Source organism: Schistocerca piceifrons, chromosome 4 (genome assembly GCF_021461385.2).
Source record: "Schistocerca piceifrons isolate TAMUIC-IGC-003096 chromosome 4, iqSchPice1.1, whole genome shotgun sequence".
NCBI classification, from domain to species: Eukaryota; Metazoa; Arthropoda; class Insecta; order Orthoptera; family Acrididae; genus Schistocerca; species Schistocerca piceifrons.
The window spans coordinates 202,198,330-202,214,019 of record NC_060141.1 but is presented as its reverse complement, the minus strand read 5'-3'; the positions used below and the strand labels follow the sequence as shown (position 1 = coordinate 202,214,019).

At 39.3% G+C, this 15,690-nt stretch overlaps 1 protein-coding gene across 1 annotated transcript in view; it reads right to left on the bottom strand.

Moving 5' to 3' along the window:
• LOC124795032 (isoleucine--tRNA ligase, mitochondrial) overlaps positions 1–15,690 on the bottom strand; it is a 103,224-nt gene that overhangs the window by 19,377 nt on the left and 68,157 nt on the right. The window contains exons 7-12 of the mRNA XM_047258809.1: positions 12,743–12,912; positions 8,251–8,487; positions 7,995–8,161; positions 7,766–7,895; positions 7,527–7,684; positions 2,902–3,036 (exon numbers count right to left, since the gene is read on the bottom strand). Of these exons, the coding sequence (XP_047114765.1) occupies positions 2,902–3,036; positions 7,527–7,684; positions 7,766–7,895; positions 7,995–8,161; positions 8,251–8,487; positions 12,743–12,912 (997 nt within the window). The remainder of the gene's footprint in view (positions 1–2,901; positions 3,037–7,526; positions 7,685–7,765; positions 7,896–7,994; positions 8,162–8,250; positions 8,488–12,742; positions 12,913–15,690) is intronic.

Below are 15,690 nucleotides of genomic sequence, written 5' to 3'. Positions count from 1 at the left end.
ATTCATTCAACTGGTACCAAATTGCTGGATACAAGGTTCACTCAGAATGTTTTTAATGGAAGGCAAAATAATTTCATATCAGAGTACTCTCCTTCTAGATATGCACACTGTGCAATATGCCATCTGTGAAAGATTACACAGGAACATTTTTGTAAGAAAACAAACTGCCACTAGTGCCTAAAAATGAATGTGCACTTTGGTTGTTAAGAAAGTGATTGGAAGAGGGATGTGTTCTGTTCCTTCATAAACACACTCGAATAAGAAATATCTCTGATGTACATAGCTTTGTGTAGAAGTGGGTGCCAATTAATTAATGTAAACTCAGGGATGTTTTCAAAAGAAAATCACAATTTTCCTAATACAGGACAAACCAAAAGGGAATGACGAGACACTTCCTCAAGACAGATGGTATTACAAAGTAATTAAACTCAAACAATCAAAAATCCAAGATGGAATGTAAGAATAATTGTGACTCAGCATCTCCGCAATAAAGTAATTAAACTGCATTTCGAATAGAAAGCCATTACCAGAGCACTAAAATTTCTGAAATCTTTAATTTTGGAAGACACAGTCAGTTACTTACAATTACTCTAAATACAAGCAATTCATTCAATTCGTAGAATTCAAAACACAAAATGAATACAATTTGCAGTGCAAAAGTGTTATCTTCTCATACATAAGCTGTGAGCGATCAGAACACGATACTAAAACTTAAAGCAGGCAAGGCACTAGCATAAATTTCCACATACTGTATGATATTTGGGTACACAACTGAAATTCATTAGCAGCATGATACAAACATGACTGCTGACTTCCCAACCATCTTATATTGTTATACATTGTGCAATCAATCTGAAATAAGCTCATTATTCACCAGCAATTGTAGCATTGTTCCCTCCAAAGACCCCTTCCCATTTTTAATTCCCTACGATAATGTCCAAGGTATGAAACAACAGTTCTTAACCATCCAAAATTATTTGAGGTCTCAATTAACTGTTAATGTATTATCAAGTCCATCGTCACTGTTGCAATGAGAAGAATATCATTTTGTGGTATGAACAATGGATCACAACAGAAATTGAATTCCAACAGCAAGATCTAAATATGACATGTGTACTGCAGATAATTTAGGAGTAAAGGTAACAAATCACTGAATAGTTGAAGCACTGATTCGAATTAATGCTCCACTATTCCGTAAGTCGTTACCTTTAATTCTATATTATTTACATTACACCAGGACTTTTCATAACATGTGTGTAATCAGTTTAAACAATAATCCTCACCCCACAGACTATTCCAATGGGTTTAAAGTTGCTGCACTAGTGGTCTGTACACAATGCATCTACACAAAATGACAATAATAGCAGTAAGTTCAACATAATTAGAACTTCTTTAGAGTTTTTTCCATACACTGCCTAAAAAATTATAGGCTGATCGTGCACCTTTTTACACTGATGACTGAAATATATAAGGGGTGTTCAATAAGTATTGCAACACATTATTTTCTTGGACAACTTAAATTGAAAAAATGTGGAATTTGTTGCAAGACAGGGTGGAATATTCCCATTTCAGCCACTATAGTTTCATTAAGTTCTGATTGGTGGTGGCACTAAAACTAGCCTCCAAAATGGCATCTGTAACAGAGGTGCATTCCAAGCAAAGAACTGTCCTTAGTTTCTATTGGCAGAAAAACAGAGCATCACAGACATTCATACACACTTGCAGAATGACTGCTGTGACCTCCTGCAGCAAACAAAAGCATGGTGAGTCTTAGGTGAGGTATCTTATCATCACACACATCTGTCGGATCTCCCGTGCCTCGTCCAGCTGTACACAGCTGTGTGTGGACAGATTTGTTCGAAGTGATCAACAGATCACAACGAAACACCAAACTGCTCAACTGGATGTCTCTGTTGGTAGTGCTGAAACACTCATCCACCTGTTGAGTTGTTCAAAGGTGTGTGCCCACTGAGTTCCTCGCCGCCTAACAGAAGACCATAAAGAACAACAAAGGACCATCTGTGCAGAATTGCTTGCACATTATGAGGACGATCATAACAATTTTTTGTCAAACATCATGACCGGTTTTAAAACATGAGTTCATCACTTCGAACTGGAAATAAAATAGCAATCCATGAAGTGGTATCACACCACCTCTCCTCCAAAGAAACAGTTCAAGGTCGCAGCCTTAGATAGTAAAGTCATTGTAGCAGTCTTCTGGGACTCGGAAGGGTTATTCTGTTAGATGTCCTCCCTCACTGGGCAACAATCAACTCTGAAGTGTATTCTGATACCATTAGGAAATTGAAATAATGACTTCAGCGTGTTTGTTGTCACAAAAATGCAAACAAACTTTTCCTTCTCCGTGACAATGCAAGGCCTCACATAAGTCTGTGCACTTGAGAGGAGCTCACAATACTTCATTCGAATGTTCTTACTCATCCATCCTACAGCCCAGATCTTGTACCTTCTGACAAACATCTGTTTGGCCGAGTGAAGGATGCATTCCACGAGAAGCAGTACATGGATTTTGGGGACATAACTGATGAAATATGACACTGGCTTTGAACTCAACCAGTAGAGTAATAACAAGTGGCCATACAGCCCTTTGCAGTAAGATAGTGTGCACTTAATGGAGATTATATCAAGAACTAGAGTTTTGTAGCCAAAGGAGTGAGGAATAATACTGTGTATTGGAATCCTGAATAAAACTGACCTGCTTTCAGAAAAAAAAAAAAAAAAATTGTTGCAATACTTCTTGAACACTCATTGTATTTCCAATATTGGCACCATCACTTATCAAACTACAGTAATCTTCAAAATCCGACCACAGACCTTAAGGCATGTGCTGCACTTAATTTTTAGTTTTGATTCATTGTTTCAGTTGATATAATCTAATACCTGAGAACATCAGTCCCATAAGCTGGTATGTGCTTGCTGCCTTCAGTAATGTCAACAGGATCTACAACATTTCCCAATGACTTTGACATTTTTCGACCATTTCCATCAACTGCAAATCCATGAACAAATATAGCCCTGTGAATTACAAAACAAAGGTACATTTCAATATTTTTTTTTTCAGCCTTTAACAATTAGATTTTGATTGTCTAAATTCTACAGATAATTATAATGTAATCTGTTCTATAACAGAGAATGACCTCTTTGCTTAATGAAACCCTGTAATATTTCTTACTAACACTAGTTTCATGTATGATATGAAAGTAAAATAAAAATTTGGTTAACGGATCATGTACCTTATTGAGCAACAATCATATCAGAAGGAATAAATGTAATCACTTGTCATATAATTGAAGTACTGGAAGAAAAAGCAAAACACCACACATACAGAGCTACTTGTGGCTACAATAAGATTAACGATTAACCTTGTGTGTGTGTGTGTGTGTGTGTGTGTGTGTGTGTGTGTGTGTGTGTAAACCACAACTAAATTTATAATTTTGACACAAACTGTTATTTTCATTTAAAAATATCTCCTTTATGGAAGACTCCCAAGAACCTGTTATGAAATTATTAACTCACCAGCTGAGAAACCTGGCATTGCCCAGGTATATATTTAAAGCTGTGCCTGACGCTTCGTACACGTGTAGTTTATTTTTTACTTATAAAGCTTGTCAGTACAATGTTTGAAGTTGTATGATTTAGGACATGAACAAAGATCTTGGTTGGTTCACTAACACAGGAGAGATGGCAGTAGGAAAACCAGCTGACACTAAGTTCCACACCAAAAACATGCAGTGTCTGGCCTTGTGCTTAGTTTATGGTATAACATAAGCTCACCACGAACTGTACACATTTAAAGTAAAATGGTGAATTGTTAGGAATAAGAATAGTTTCTGGTATAAAAACTCACTCGCCTGTGCCACTTTTCATCAGAATTTCTGCTTCTATGGTGTTACGCTGGAGAAAAGTACAAGAGGGAAAAAACATTAAGCCTTGTGGCTGAAGTATTCTGAAGATCAAACAATGGAAAATCCAGGCTGGAACTCAGTTCACTCCGCCATCCAATTGTGGTCCACCCAGACTGCCCCCAAACCACTCTCTGTTAACTTTTCAGAATTTCTTAACCTCGAACCTTGCCTCACCATCATTCCCCAAATCCCTCAACATGCAAACTACACTATGTCTGCAGAAAGAACCGCAATCCACCATCTAAAAAACTGATCCCAACCTTATAATCCTTCCTGCGGACACAGGTTCCACCACTGTTGTTTTGAACTGCAAGGATTACCTGGTGGAAGGACTCCGCCAGCTGTCAGGTACTTCCACCTACAAACCTTGCCAGAGTGACCCCATTCCAGTAATCCAGCAGGATCTCCAGTCACTACTCAAATCCATAGGCCCATCCCAGAACCTCTCCCCAGAGTCCATCTCTCTGCTCACCCCTACCACTCCCCGCACTACTCCCTTCTTCATGCTTCCCAAAGTCCATAAACCTAATCACCCAGGATGCCCCACTGTGGCCAGTTACTGTGCCCCCACTGAGAGAATCTCTGCTCTTGTAGACCAACACCTTCGACATATTACTCGGAACCTAACCTTCTATGAAAAAGATACCAACCATTTCCTCCACCGACTATCCACAATTCCTGTGCCTTTACCACACAGTGCCCTGCTCATCACTATTGACACCACTTCCCTGTTTACTAACATTCCTACATTACCACTACTGAACATTAACTTTCCCAGTGCCGGAAGATTCCAAATCAACAACCTCCTTCCTAGTTGCCATGACCAACTACATCCTCACTACAATTACTTCTCCTTTGAAGGCATTACCTACAAATAAATCCTGGGTATGGCCATGGGCACCCACCAGGGCACCATCCTATGCCAACCTATTCATGGGCCATCTAGAAGAATCCTTGCTAGAAACCCAGAATCCTAAACACCTCACCTGGTTCAGATTCACTGATGACATCTTTTCTATCTGGATCAAAGGTGAGGACACCCTATCCACAATCCTCCAGAACCTCAACAACTTCATTCCCACTTGCTTCACCTGGTCCTACTCAACCCAACAAGCCACCTTCCTAGATGTTCACCTCCACCCCACAGATGACTGCATCAGTACCTCCATCCATATCAACCTACTAACCACCAGCAATACCTCCAGTCTGACAGCTGCTACCCCTTCCATACCAGAAGACCCCTTCTGTACATCCTAGCCACCCGTGGTCATCGCATCTGCAGTCCCTCTCAAAATAAACTGAGGGTCTCACTGAAGCCTTCACTGATTATAACTATACTCCCAACCCTATACAAAAACAAATCTCCCACACCTTATCTTTCTGGTCTCACACCACATCCCACAGTTCCACCGTCCAGCCACAGAGGAGCATTCCTCTCGTAACTCAGTACCACCCAGGACTGGAGCAACTGCTTACATTCTCCTCCAGGTTTTTGATTACCTCTTGTCATGCCCCAAAATGAGAAATATCCTGCCCACTATCCTTCCCACCCCTCCCACAGTGGTATTCCACCGTCCACCAAACCTACACAATATACTCGTCCATCATTCCACAAGCCCTGCTCCCAGTCCCTTACGTCATGGCTCATACCCCTGTAATAGACCTAGACGCAAGACCTGTCCCATACATCCTCCCACCACCACCTGCTCCAATTCGGTCACTAACATCACCTATCCCATCAAGGGCAGGGCGACCTGTGAAACCATTCATGTGATCTACAAACTAAGCTGCAACTACTGTGCTGCATTCTATGTAGGCATGACAACCCACAAGCTGTCTGTCCTCATGAATGGCCATTGACAAACTGTGGGCAAGAAACAAGTGGACCACCCTGTTGCTGAACACACTGCCAAACATGGTATTCTTCATTTCAATGACTGCTTCACAGCCTGTGCCATATTCATTCTTCCCACCAACACCAGCTTTTCTGAATTGTGCAGGTGGGAACTTTCCCTTTCCTATGTTCCCGTAACCCTCCTGGCCTCAACCTTCATTAGTCACTGTCCTCACCCATGCAGCCCTCCAGCCCCTTTTCTGTTCCCTCCAGCACTACACAGCCATCATTCCACCATCACACCTAGGCTTTTTATGTCTCTACTTTTCCACTACTCCCCCCCCCCCCCCACCTCTCCCCTGCCCACCATCTAACCTGCAGCACTTCACTGTCTGCCATCCCCACCATACTATCCCTCCCCCTCCCCACCCCAGCCTCCTCCTTACCCCACCCAGTCGCCGCTCTCATCACACACTGGGGCTGCTGCTCCCAGTGTGGTTTCAGTTGCCGAGACTGCAGGTGTGTGTGTGTGTGTGTGTGTGTGTGTGTGTGTGTGTGTGTGTGTGTGTGTGTGTGCGCGCGCGCGCGCGCCTATCTGCAACTCAGCACCTCCACTGTACGGTAAGTATTCTTTCTGATGGGTGAGATAATTCATGATGCTCTTGATTAAAGTTACGTTGTGCCCTGCTATTGGAAGGAGTTTCTAAATAGCGAGTTACAGCTTGAAGTTCTCGAGCTGCTGTAAGTCTCACCTCATGATCTTCAATGGATTATTGAGACTGCACTGTCCCCAGTTTTTCAGCCTTTCTTGTGTATTCAGCAAGACTAAACTGTTCTCTACACATTTTTTTTCACAAACAACACTAAATCAAAATGTCATGAGTTGGCACCCAAGTCACAAAGCAAACTTAAGCAATCTATTTTTTTTCTTAGCGTGCACCAGCCGGAGTGTTATCCCGGATGCGCACTGTAGTAGCTCTAGCAGCGCGCACCGCTGGTGCGTCCAGACCATGTGGCACCGAGCCAAATCGGGAACGTTGCATCACCGACTCGCTAGGCACTCAGCGGGCAGTGCGGCACTATGCTTGGTAATTTTTTTAAACTGTTGCATCCTTGAGCCCCCGGTTCGCGATGTATGATTAGTGGTTACAGGAGTCAAGGATCACCCTTTATTAATAATTATAATACAAAGTAATATCTCCAGTTAGAGCTACAGTTTCAGCAAGTACACCAAGTCCTTTCATCCATACATGAATTTTTTCATCATTACTAACTTTTCTACAGGAACGTGTATACAAGGTAAAATGCACATTACTATAAACATAGCTAGGTCTACTTTGCGTCTTCGCACTGAGTTAAAAAAAATAATAATAATAAATAAATAAAACCTAAGAGCAACATCTACTGGTTCTTTGGTGTACTACAAAACAAACAGCATCACCTACTGGTTCTTTCGTGTATTATACTGTTACAATTAAGAATCCAAATTACTAAGCTAAGCAGATGATTTTACATAGAACTTTAAATTATGGTATATTTCTTTTGCAAGTTCCAGTTTTGATGAAATAAAGCCTATACATTGCCTGGAGCTATACTCAAGTTACCCGTGAAAGCCCCATGAAAATTCAGCTAGTAGTTTTTGGAGATTAGCATGTTCAAACAGACAGATGCGATGGTTCCACAGTTTCATTATTAGTACTGATAAACTTGAACAAAGAGCAATGTTTATGTGTCAGGAAACAGAGTGAGCACTTTATTTCACTAACCGATAGGGAGGCTCCTCACGCAGTGCAACTGATGTCATTAGTGAAGACTGGAACCAACCAGTGATTTGGTCTACACCTTCCAAATATAAGTCAGCCACTTTTTGATCCAAAACAGAAGACCATGATATTCCACTATCAAACCAGATGTCCAAGATGTCCTAAAACAGAAAAAGAAAATATTAAATGTATCAAAAAAAGATAAACTGTGCTAATGAAGTGCAGTATAATATGTTACACACCTGACTTTTTTCTATGTCTTGTACATCTACATCTGAGACACAACCTTCAACAAGTTTCTCAGTAGGCAGTGTCCACCAGAAATCTGGACCATGTTCTTCCAAAAGATTACAGAAGTGATCGATCAGTGGTCTAAAAATTATTGTATAATAATATTACAAACTAATTATTAGGTCATGTATAATGAACATGTTCAACTGACATATAACACAAAAAATTTTTAGGCTCTACCTGGTTACCAAGATTTCCTGATTTGAATGTCGGTAAAGAACTGGGATCGGTACACCCCAAACTCTCTGCCTTGAGATACACCAGTACGGTCGCCTGTCCAGCAGCGATATTAGCTGACCACTTCCACTGAATTTTTCTGGCAATATGTTAACAGCTCTGAGTTTGTTCTAATATTTAATAACATCAATCAGAGACTGTGTAAAACATTTAATGTGAGACAAAGAAGTATAAAAAAATGTTTTGCTCTAAGACTTACAATTGCTGTTTGTTTAATTGCATCAGTGTCAATAAACCATTGCTTGCTAGCTCTGATTATAACTGGCTGCTTTGTCCTCCAGTCATAGGGATAACTATGTGTATACTTTTCTTGATGCAAAATATCATTCTGCAACAATACCAACACTTTTTCATTGCCTGCAGACAACACAGGTAAACCTTCAAGCTCTGGCCCAATTTTAGACATAAAGCAGCCATCTTCATCAACCAAACACTCCTATAAGAGAAACAAAAGTACTGTATGAACTAACACACTGAAGGAAACATTGTTTTGCTAAGATGCTCATTTGGTAAAAGGTATGAACATTTATTTTTCACAAGTAAGTTGAATGGCTGATGACTACTTATCTTGAGGAAGTGAAATTTCAAGTTCTGTCAACAGACAAATATGAAAGTAGAAAAAAACAATACTCACCATGTACAGAAACACACATTTATCTAATTCCATTTACTAATGGGGGCAAGAACGGTCATGAGTACCACTGATACGTAACAGGCCAACCCTCTGTCATCCACTATACAGTGGTTGCCATTTACTGTGCAGAATCCTCCAGAATGGAGATATAGTTATAATTTGGACCCCATAATAAGTACAACTGAATATTGTAGTTTTGCATTTGTCAAATTTTAGGAGTGAACATAGAGTTCCAGTGTTTCTGGTATTAGCACCATACCATTTGCAAACCAAAATCTTAACTTCACATTCAACTCAAGGAAACTACGTAATGTCCCAAGATCATACAAATTTTGTTAATGGATTTGCAGTTGATGGAAATGATAGAAATGTTACACTTCATTAGTACAAGCTTATTATCTACCATATGTAGTATAAAGTGGACTGAAGGATAAACAGTGCCTGGGACAAGAAGTTGTTATAAAAGTTTACATTGTGCTTTTCGACAAATTACGGGGATTGCTCCTACTCTGTAAAGTTTACATAATATGTAATATATTAAATATTATTGTAAATTAATATAAAAGCTTTCTGGGTGTAGAGGGACATCATGTTATAAAATAGCTGTCATTATATGGATAAAACCAACATTTTGACCCCAGTTGCAGTGGGCTTTCTCTGGGTCTACTAATGTAGAAACTGATGAAGTGTATTAGTGAATGCCCAATAATATTCTGTTATGATTCCTCTTCTGCACATGGTATCATGTCACAGTTTCAAAAATTGCCAAACTGGCTTACTGGGCTGGAGGGAATGGGAATCTTATATCTGGCTGGTTTCCTTTAGTGGTCAGAGTGAAGATCTGGTGTTGCTGATTGCCTCATTCAATACACGCAACGACTGACAGGCACTTGACGAATAGGATTTTGACTACTATGAGTGTTATTTTCCTCATGTGGATTACTGGACACGCAAATGCAGTTCCTTGCCAGTAACACTCATAAATCAAACTATCAGTGTGGCTTGTTGGGCTCTGGTGGCTGCCATACGGTATGGTGCAAACCTAAAGCATTCTTCTCTATCCATACTGTTAGGAAGTTTTAGTATGTCAATGGGCTCCTTGATTATACATTACATCATTCCTGGATGTTTGGCAAGTATACAACTCTGATTAAATTTTATCTACCTGGATTGCTCTTTCCAGCATCAATCAGAGCTGATTTGAAGTGGCATTTGAAAATACTGCTCATGTTCCAGGATTTGTGTTGCTATTGGCCTTTAATTATTCTTCTTCACATCTTGTACATGTCTGCAGTGAGCAAAGCATTTGTACAGTCACTGACCAAGAAGGTAGTACACACGATTTTAAGATCCTGTGTTCTATCATGAACATCACTGAGATTCTGTGTATGAGTCATCAACGAGTGGATCACCAAATTCTTCTGCACTGGGTGCAGTTGGGATGTGGCACCTAAATACTTATCTGTGTGTGTTTGTATTGGCTTCTGGTATTGTCAGTGCCCTTGCCTGCCATCCAATGTCCTACATGTGTTCACATCTAGAAATGGAATCACATCATGCTCCTCTAATTCAAACATGAACTGAATCTTTCCATGCAGGTTATGCAAATATTTGTGAATCTTATATAGCTTTGATACACCATTGGACCATAAATTGAATCTTTGTTCAGAGACCTGAATGAGCAGTGTGGGTGTAATGGAATCAAACTCAGCATCAATGATCCAAAGTTGACTGTCAATATGTCAGATGCCTAATGGAGATATGGTGGGAAGCACTACTACCATCTGTCATGTCGTAGTTTTTTTTCTGCCATTCGAAGTGCAGATCTGAAGAGGATGGCAGAAGACTGGACAGCCTGGAGAACTACCATGTGAAAACCTGCCTTTTGGCAGAACATTGATGATGATGATGATGATGATGATGATGATGATGATGATTTGAAGTAAGCTGATGACAAGTTAGGAATATTTTTGTTATTAGTACATTGTCTTCAGTCGTGGTATTTAATTTTCTTGCTATAGCTCAAGATGTTTCATAGCTACAACTCCATTCTCAAGAACTGAAGTGACATTCTTTTTGCATGTCACATATACTTCAGTTTATCATCTTCATTTGAACATGAAATGTTCATTTCCTTCATCGGTGAAAAACTTCCATGTGTGCACATTATATTACTGGAATTGTAACTGCAACTGCGGAAATTTTTCACTGACCTAGAAGATGAACACTTCATGTACCAGTGAAGATGATAAACTTAAGCAAAAGTGACACCCAAAAAATGTCACTGTAGTTCTGGAAATTGGAAGGTAGCTCTGAAAAGCATTGCACTGATATAAGAAAATAAAATATTATGCTTAAGGCTGCATATTCTTAGCAGAAATATTCCCAGCCAACAACCTATAGCCATGGGTAGCCCTTGACAAAATACCTGTTATTAACATATGTTGACAGATCTAACTGAACCTGATCAAATGTGTCTGGCTGGTACATGAACAGTTTACTCTAACGGCATGTTGATAAACAGAGATTTTATACTGACGCTAACCATCTAATCTGTGAATAAATTTATCTCCCTCTTCGTTTTCCATAACATTTTTTGAGTGAAGAGTCACATGTGAAACAACTGACACTTGATGAGCAAAACTGATGTTTTGGTCACAACTGTACTAACTCTCCTCTGGGTCTACTAATGGGAAAACTTCTGTTCAATGTTGCTGAGACCCCAATTATATTTTGTAAAGGCCCTTCATATGGATAAAGAGAAAGTTCTCTTAAACACAGCCAAAACATCAGTTTTATCCATATTCATTACAACATGATGTGGGTCCACACTTGTAAAACATGTATGCCTACAAATGCCTACGCACTCATATTATTATAATTATTTCAATATTACAGCTTACACTACCAAAGTACAGTACTGAAATTATTCTACTGTAGATATACAGACATATACCATGTCGTCGTAAACAGAAAGATGGAGGAGAAAATCATCCCAGTATTTGGATGAACTGATTTTGGGAAACCACAGAAGACCTATATTACGATAAATGGTTAATTGTCCCAGGTTCCTTGTAGACCTCTGGTTTGACATTTTGTGATTTCTTCTTTACAAACTATTGAAGTAAACAGTTGTATTCCACAATGAAAAACAAAGAGATATGTTCTGGGTAATACAGACCGCCACAACTGTGGTAATAGTACAAGTGAGATCAAGTACACCAACAGAAGAAATGATTAATAAATTTGTTAGGAAAACAACAATACATACAATTATGTAAGTTGCAGAACAAAACTTCACCAGTAACAGTGCAGCTAGAGGTTGAGACAATAAGTAAAATCATTAGTCTCTAGCATCCTTGTCATCTACATAAATGGGCACAGCACTTCATACAATAATTACTATCAAATTTACATAAATACTGCACTTACGCCTGGTGCACAAACAGTGATACATATAGGTGCAGTTTTACATAAATTTAGACATTCTTGCACACACACACACACACACACACACACACACACACACACACACACACAAATATATGAATTCAGACAGCACAATGTACCTGTACAGGTGTGTGTGTGTGTGTGTGTGTGTGTGTGTGTGTGTGTGTGTGTGTGTGTGCGTGTACTCTACCTCAAGACGGATTCATACAAAAGCTAGTGAAGTTCTGTGTGCCTGTTAATGACTCCACACTCCTACTTTTCTATAAGCCATTTAGTTTATTAACTCCTAAATTATTTACATTTTGCAAGAACTTTCCATACCAAAGTATGATATATGGTTGATACAAGGACGATGTCCTCTTAAAATAGTTCATTATGCCTCAATATTTCATTGTGAACTATTACTTGACAATGGTCCACATGCCAAAATTGCAACCATAAGTATACAAATTTAATACTAGTCAAGGTGAAACATATTGTGATTTGTGAAATGCTTAATCAATGGAAGAGAGGGCATAACTTTAAACAGTAAATAACATTTTTTTTATTTTCTTGCCACTTATACTAGCAAATTGCAACATACGAAAACGAAAAAGGAAGAACAAACCAAGGAAATTCCATGTTTTAAAGCAACCAAGAAATCATCGTGGCCATGGGCTGGAGATGTATGCACCAATCCACTGCCTTTGCCAGTTGAGACATGGTCTGAAGGAAGCAAAGGCAAGTTGCATCCTTGCTTTAGAGGATGCTCATAGAATGTATTCCTCAACATGTCACCTACAACAGTAGAGACAAAAGGATTTAAAACTGATTTGAAGTGTGCAAAAAGAAATAATAATCACTTGAGTTTCAAAATGTAAAGCTAAAAGTAATTTGAGGATACCAAAGAAATTTACCTTGTCTTAGGAATTCTAGATAACAATATGAGTTTAATACTTGAGGTGATTTTGTAAATAACTTTTGCAGCCAGGGACAGATAACAATTGTTGCCAAAATTAACGTAAAACAATTCAGTAATGAAAAACTATCATCATGCACAGAGAGAAACTTGTGGACTATTGTAGTCAGTTATTAGCAAGAAACATCACACTGGAGAATTTATTTATCTTCTTCTTCTTCTTCTTCTTCTTTTTTGAGGGGGGGGGGGGGAGGCTGGGATTGATCATCCTTGCAGGAGACTTCATACAACACACACAATTCTACAATATTCAGGTGCTTCTAATGTATTTTTAGATTTACTGAGGATACACATTGTGCAGGTCAATCTTCTTCATTACTCACTGAAGATCTGTGCCTGCCTAACCACCAGAAACAATTACACTTGGTCCTAACTAAACCTGTAATTCAAGTCTCTCTGCAAGATCAGATTAAAGTGAAGAAGCTATGATCTTCATGGACATCACACTGTGTGAGAGAGAAACAGGTGCTGTGTCAGCAAGTGGCAGGATACAACCGAAAACAGGAGAGAAACGGTCATGACACAAGGCGAGAAGACTGCCTCTGAATGGAACTGAAACCCATGCCGGAGCTGAGCAACCAGGCTGACTGGACGGCAGACCTGAGACAACAAGACCAAGTCAATAACAACTATGCAACAACAATGTGCAAATCTAAGTTCAATACAATGCTGTCAACAGGCCAAGTACGAGCCACAATCCAAAGGGAAGTTCTCTACGAATAGACAGCAGTACAGTGGAGATAGTGACAAACGCTATCAAATGAAGTACATGACTGACTGAGTGGTTGAGGTGCGGTGTTATTTATGCCAGCTAAGAGGGTCACTATGGGCCAATGTATTCAAGTGGTGAGATGGTGGCGCACTCACTAGGTGAGTGTAGTAGCAACACAGTCCTCTATTGTCCATCGAGATCCATTTGCTCTGGCAGGCATTCAACTTCTGTGCAGCCTGATACCAGAACATGCATCTCTCAAAACAAAGTATTGCTCATAAAGTTCGGAAACCTTACCTCTTGCAATGTGAATAGCACTATTACAGGCACTGACAATGTAACTTGATGCCCCAACTGATTTGTGAAACAAAAAGTTGGTCAGTACACCTGTTGTAATCAAATATTCTTTGTCTGGCGAGAAGAGAAAGGCAGAGACCTATTTATCATAAGAGGAGCCTTGATATTTGTGATGTTGCACACAAAAGTAACATGAAATATGAAACATGCAACAATGCTTGCCTCTGTTACAGAGACCCTTAACACCATTCAGCCAAGACTTGGGCTCAAAATATGGTTCTTTTGTCAGGGCAACACCTCAGTGTAATGGTTCAGGATGTATATTGGCTGACTACAATTGGCTTCAAAAGCTATTGGTCATCATATTCATAAATCTGATCTGATTCTTTGTGACTCTTTCTTCTTTCTGAATGTAAAACATACCTAAAAAGACAAATTTTCTAAAAATGAAGACCCCTTCAGCTGCCAAATGCTATCTGAAAATACAGTAAAACTTGCTTTTTATACATTTCAGCAGACTGGCACAAAAAAGTGTAAAACACACAAAAGTGTACAATACAGGAAAGCATAGGAAACACAACAAGCTGGAGATTTTGTGCCAAATGTTCTCTGTTTACAAAGACTGCCAACTTCAGTGTTTTAGCCAACATTGTGTTACAAGTTTTATTTGCCATAATTTTATAATGATTATCATAATAAGCCTCACAGTAAAACACAAATATTTTTTGAATGTAGGCCTAATGTCACGAAAGAGTTTTGCTTCTATCTTTTAGTTACACCATTGGACATGACTGGAACGAAGTAGGAAATGTGTTTTTGTGTGTATTAGCATTCAGCCACTACCTTCGTCATAGTCGTAATAGCAGTGGCTGAGTGCTGACACAAACAAACACGCGCAGAGGTTTCCCCCTTTGTTCTTATACTGTCCAATGGTGTAAAAAAAAAATGGAAGGAGAAGTCTTTTGTGAGGCCATATTAAAGAGATACTTGTATTCTCATGTGGGACTTATTACCGATAATCATCATAAAATTATGGTAAACACAACTTGGAACACAATACTGATTATAACACTAAAGTTGACAGGAAACAGGAACAAGAAGCGTGAAACCCACAGCTTGCTGCTGACAAGGTCACTTGGTTTAGGGATATCCCGTGTGAGAGAGAGGGCAGAAATTCTCATCATGTTATGGACCATCTTTAGGACGAATGTTTACATCAGCCATCAGGTCATACTACCCTAAGACTGCATGCCTAGTACAGATTATCATACTTCATGTGGAAGTAACAACAATTCATATAAGAACATTATAGAGACAGCCATGTTCAAAAGCAACATTTATTTGTATAAATGGGTGTGAAACTAAATTAAAGCTGTTGTAATACAACGCAATGAAGTTTGCTACTGGAGTCAATGTCATCAAATTCTGATTATCATAAGGCAGTGACTCAGCATACTTTCCCACCCTTCCAAACATTATGAACTTATAATGCAGGTGGTCATGTCCCAACACTCTAACAATGAAAATCTTGATTGCCGCAATAACGCTAAGTTATGTGAACAATAATTTTGCATATAATCTGCATTTT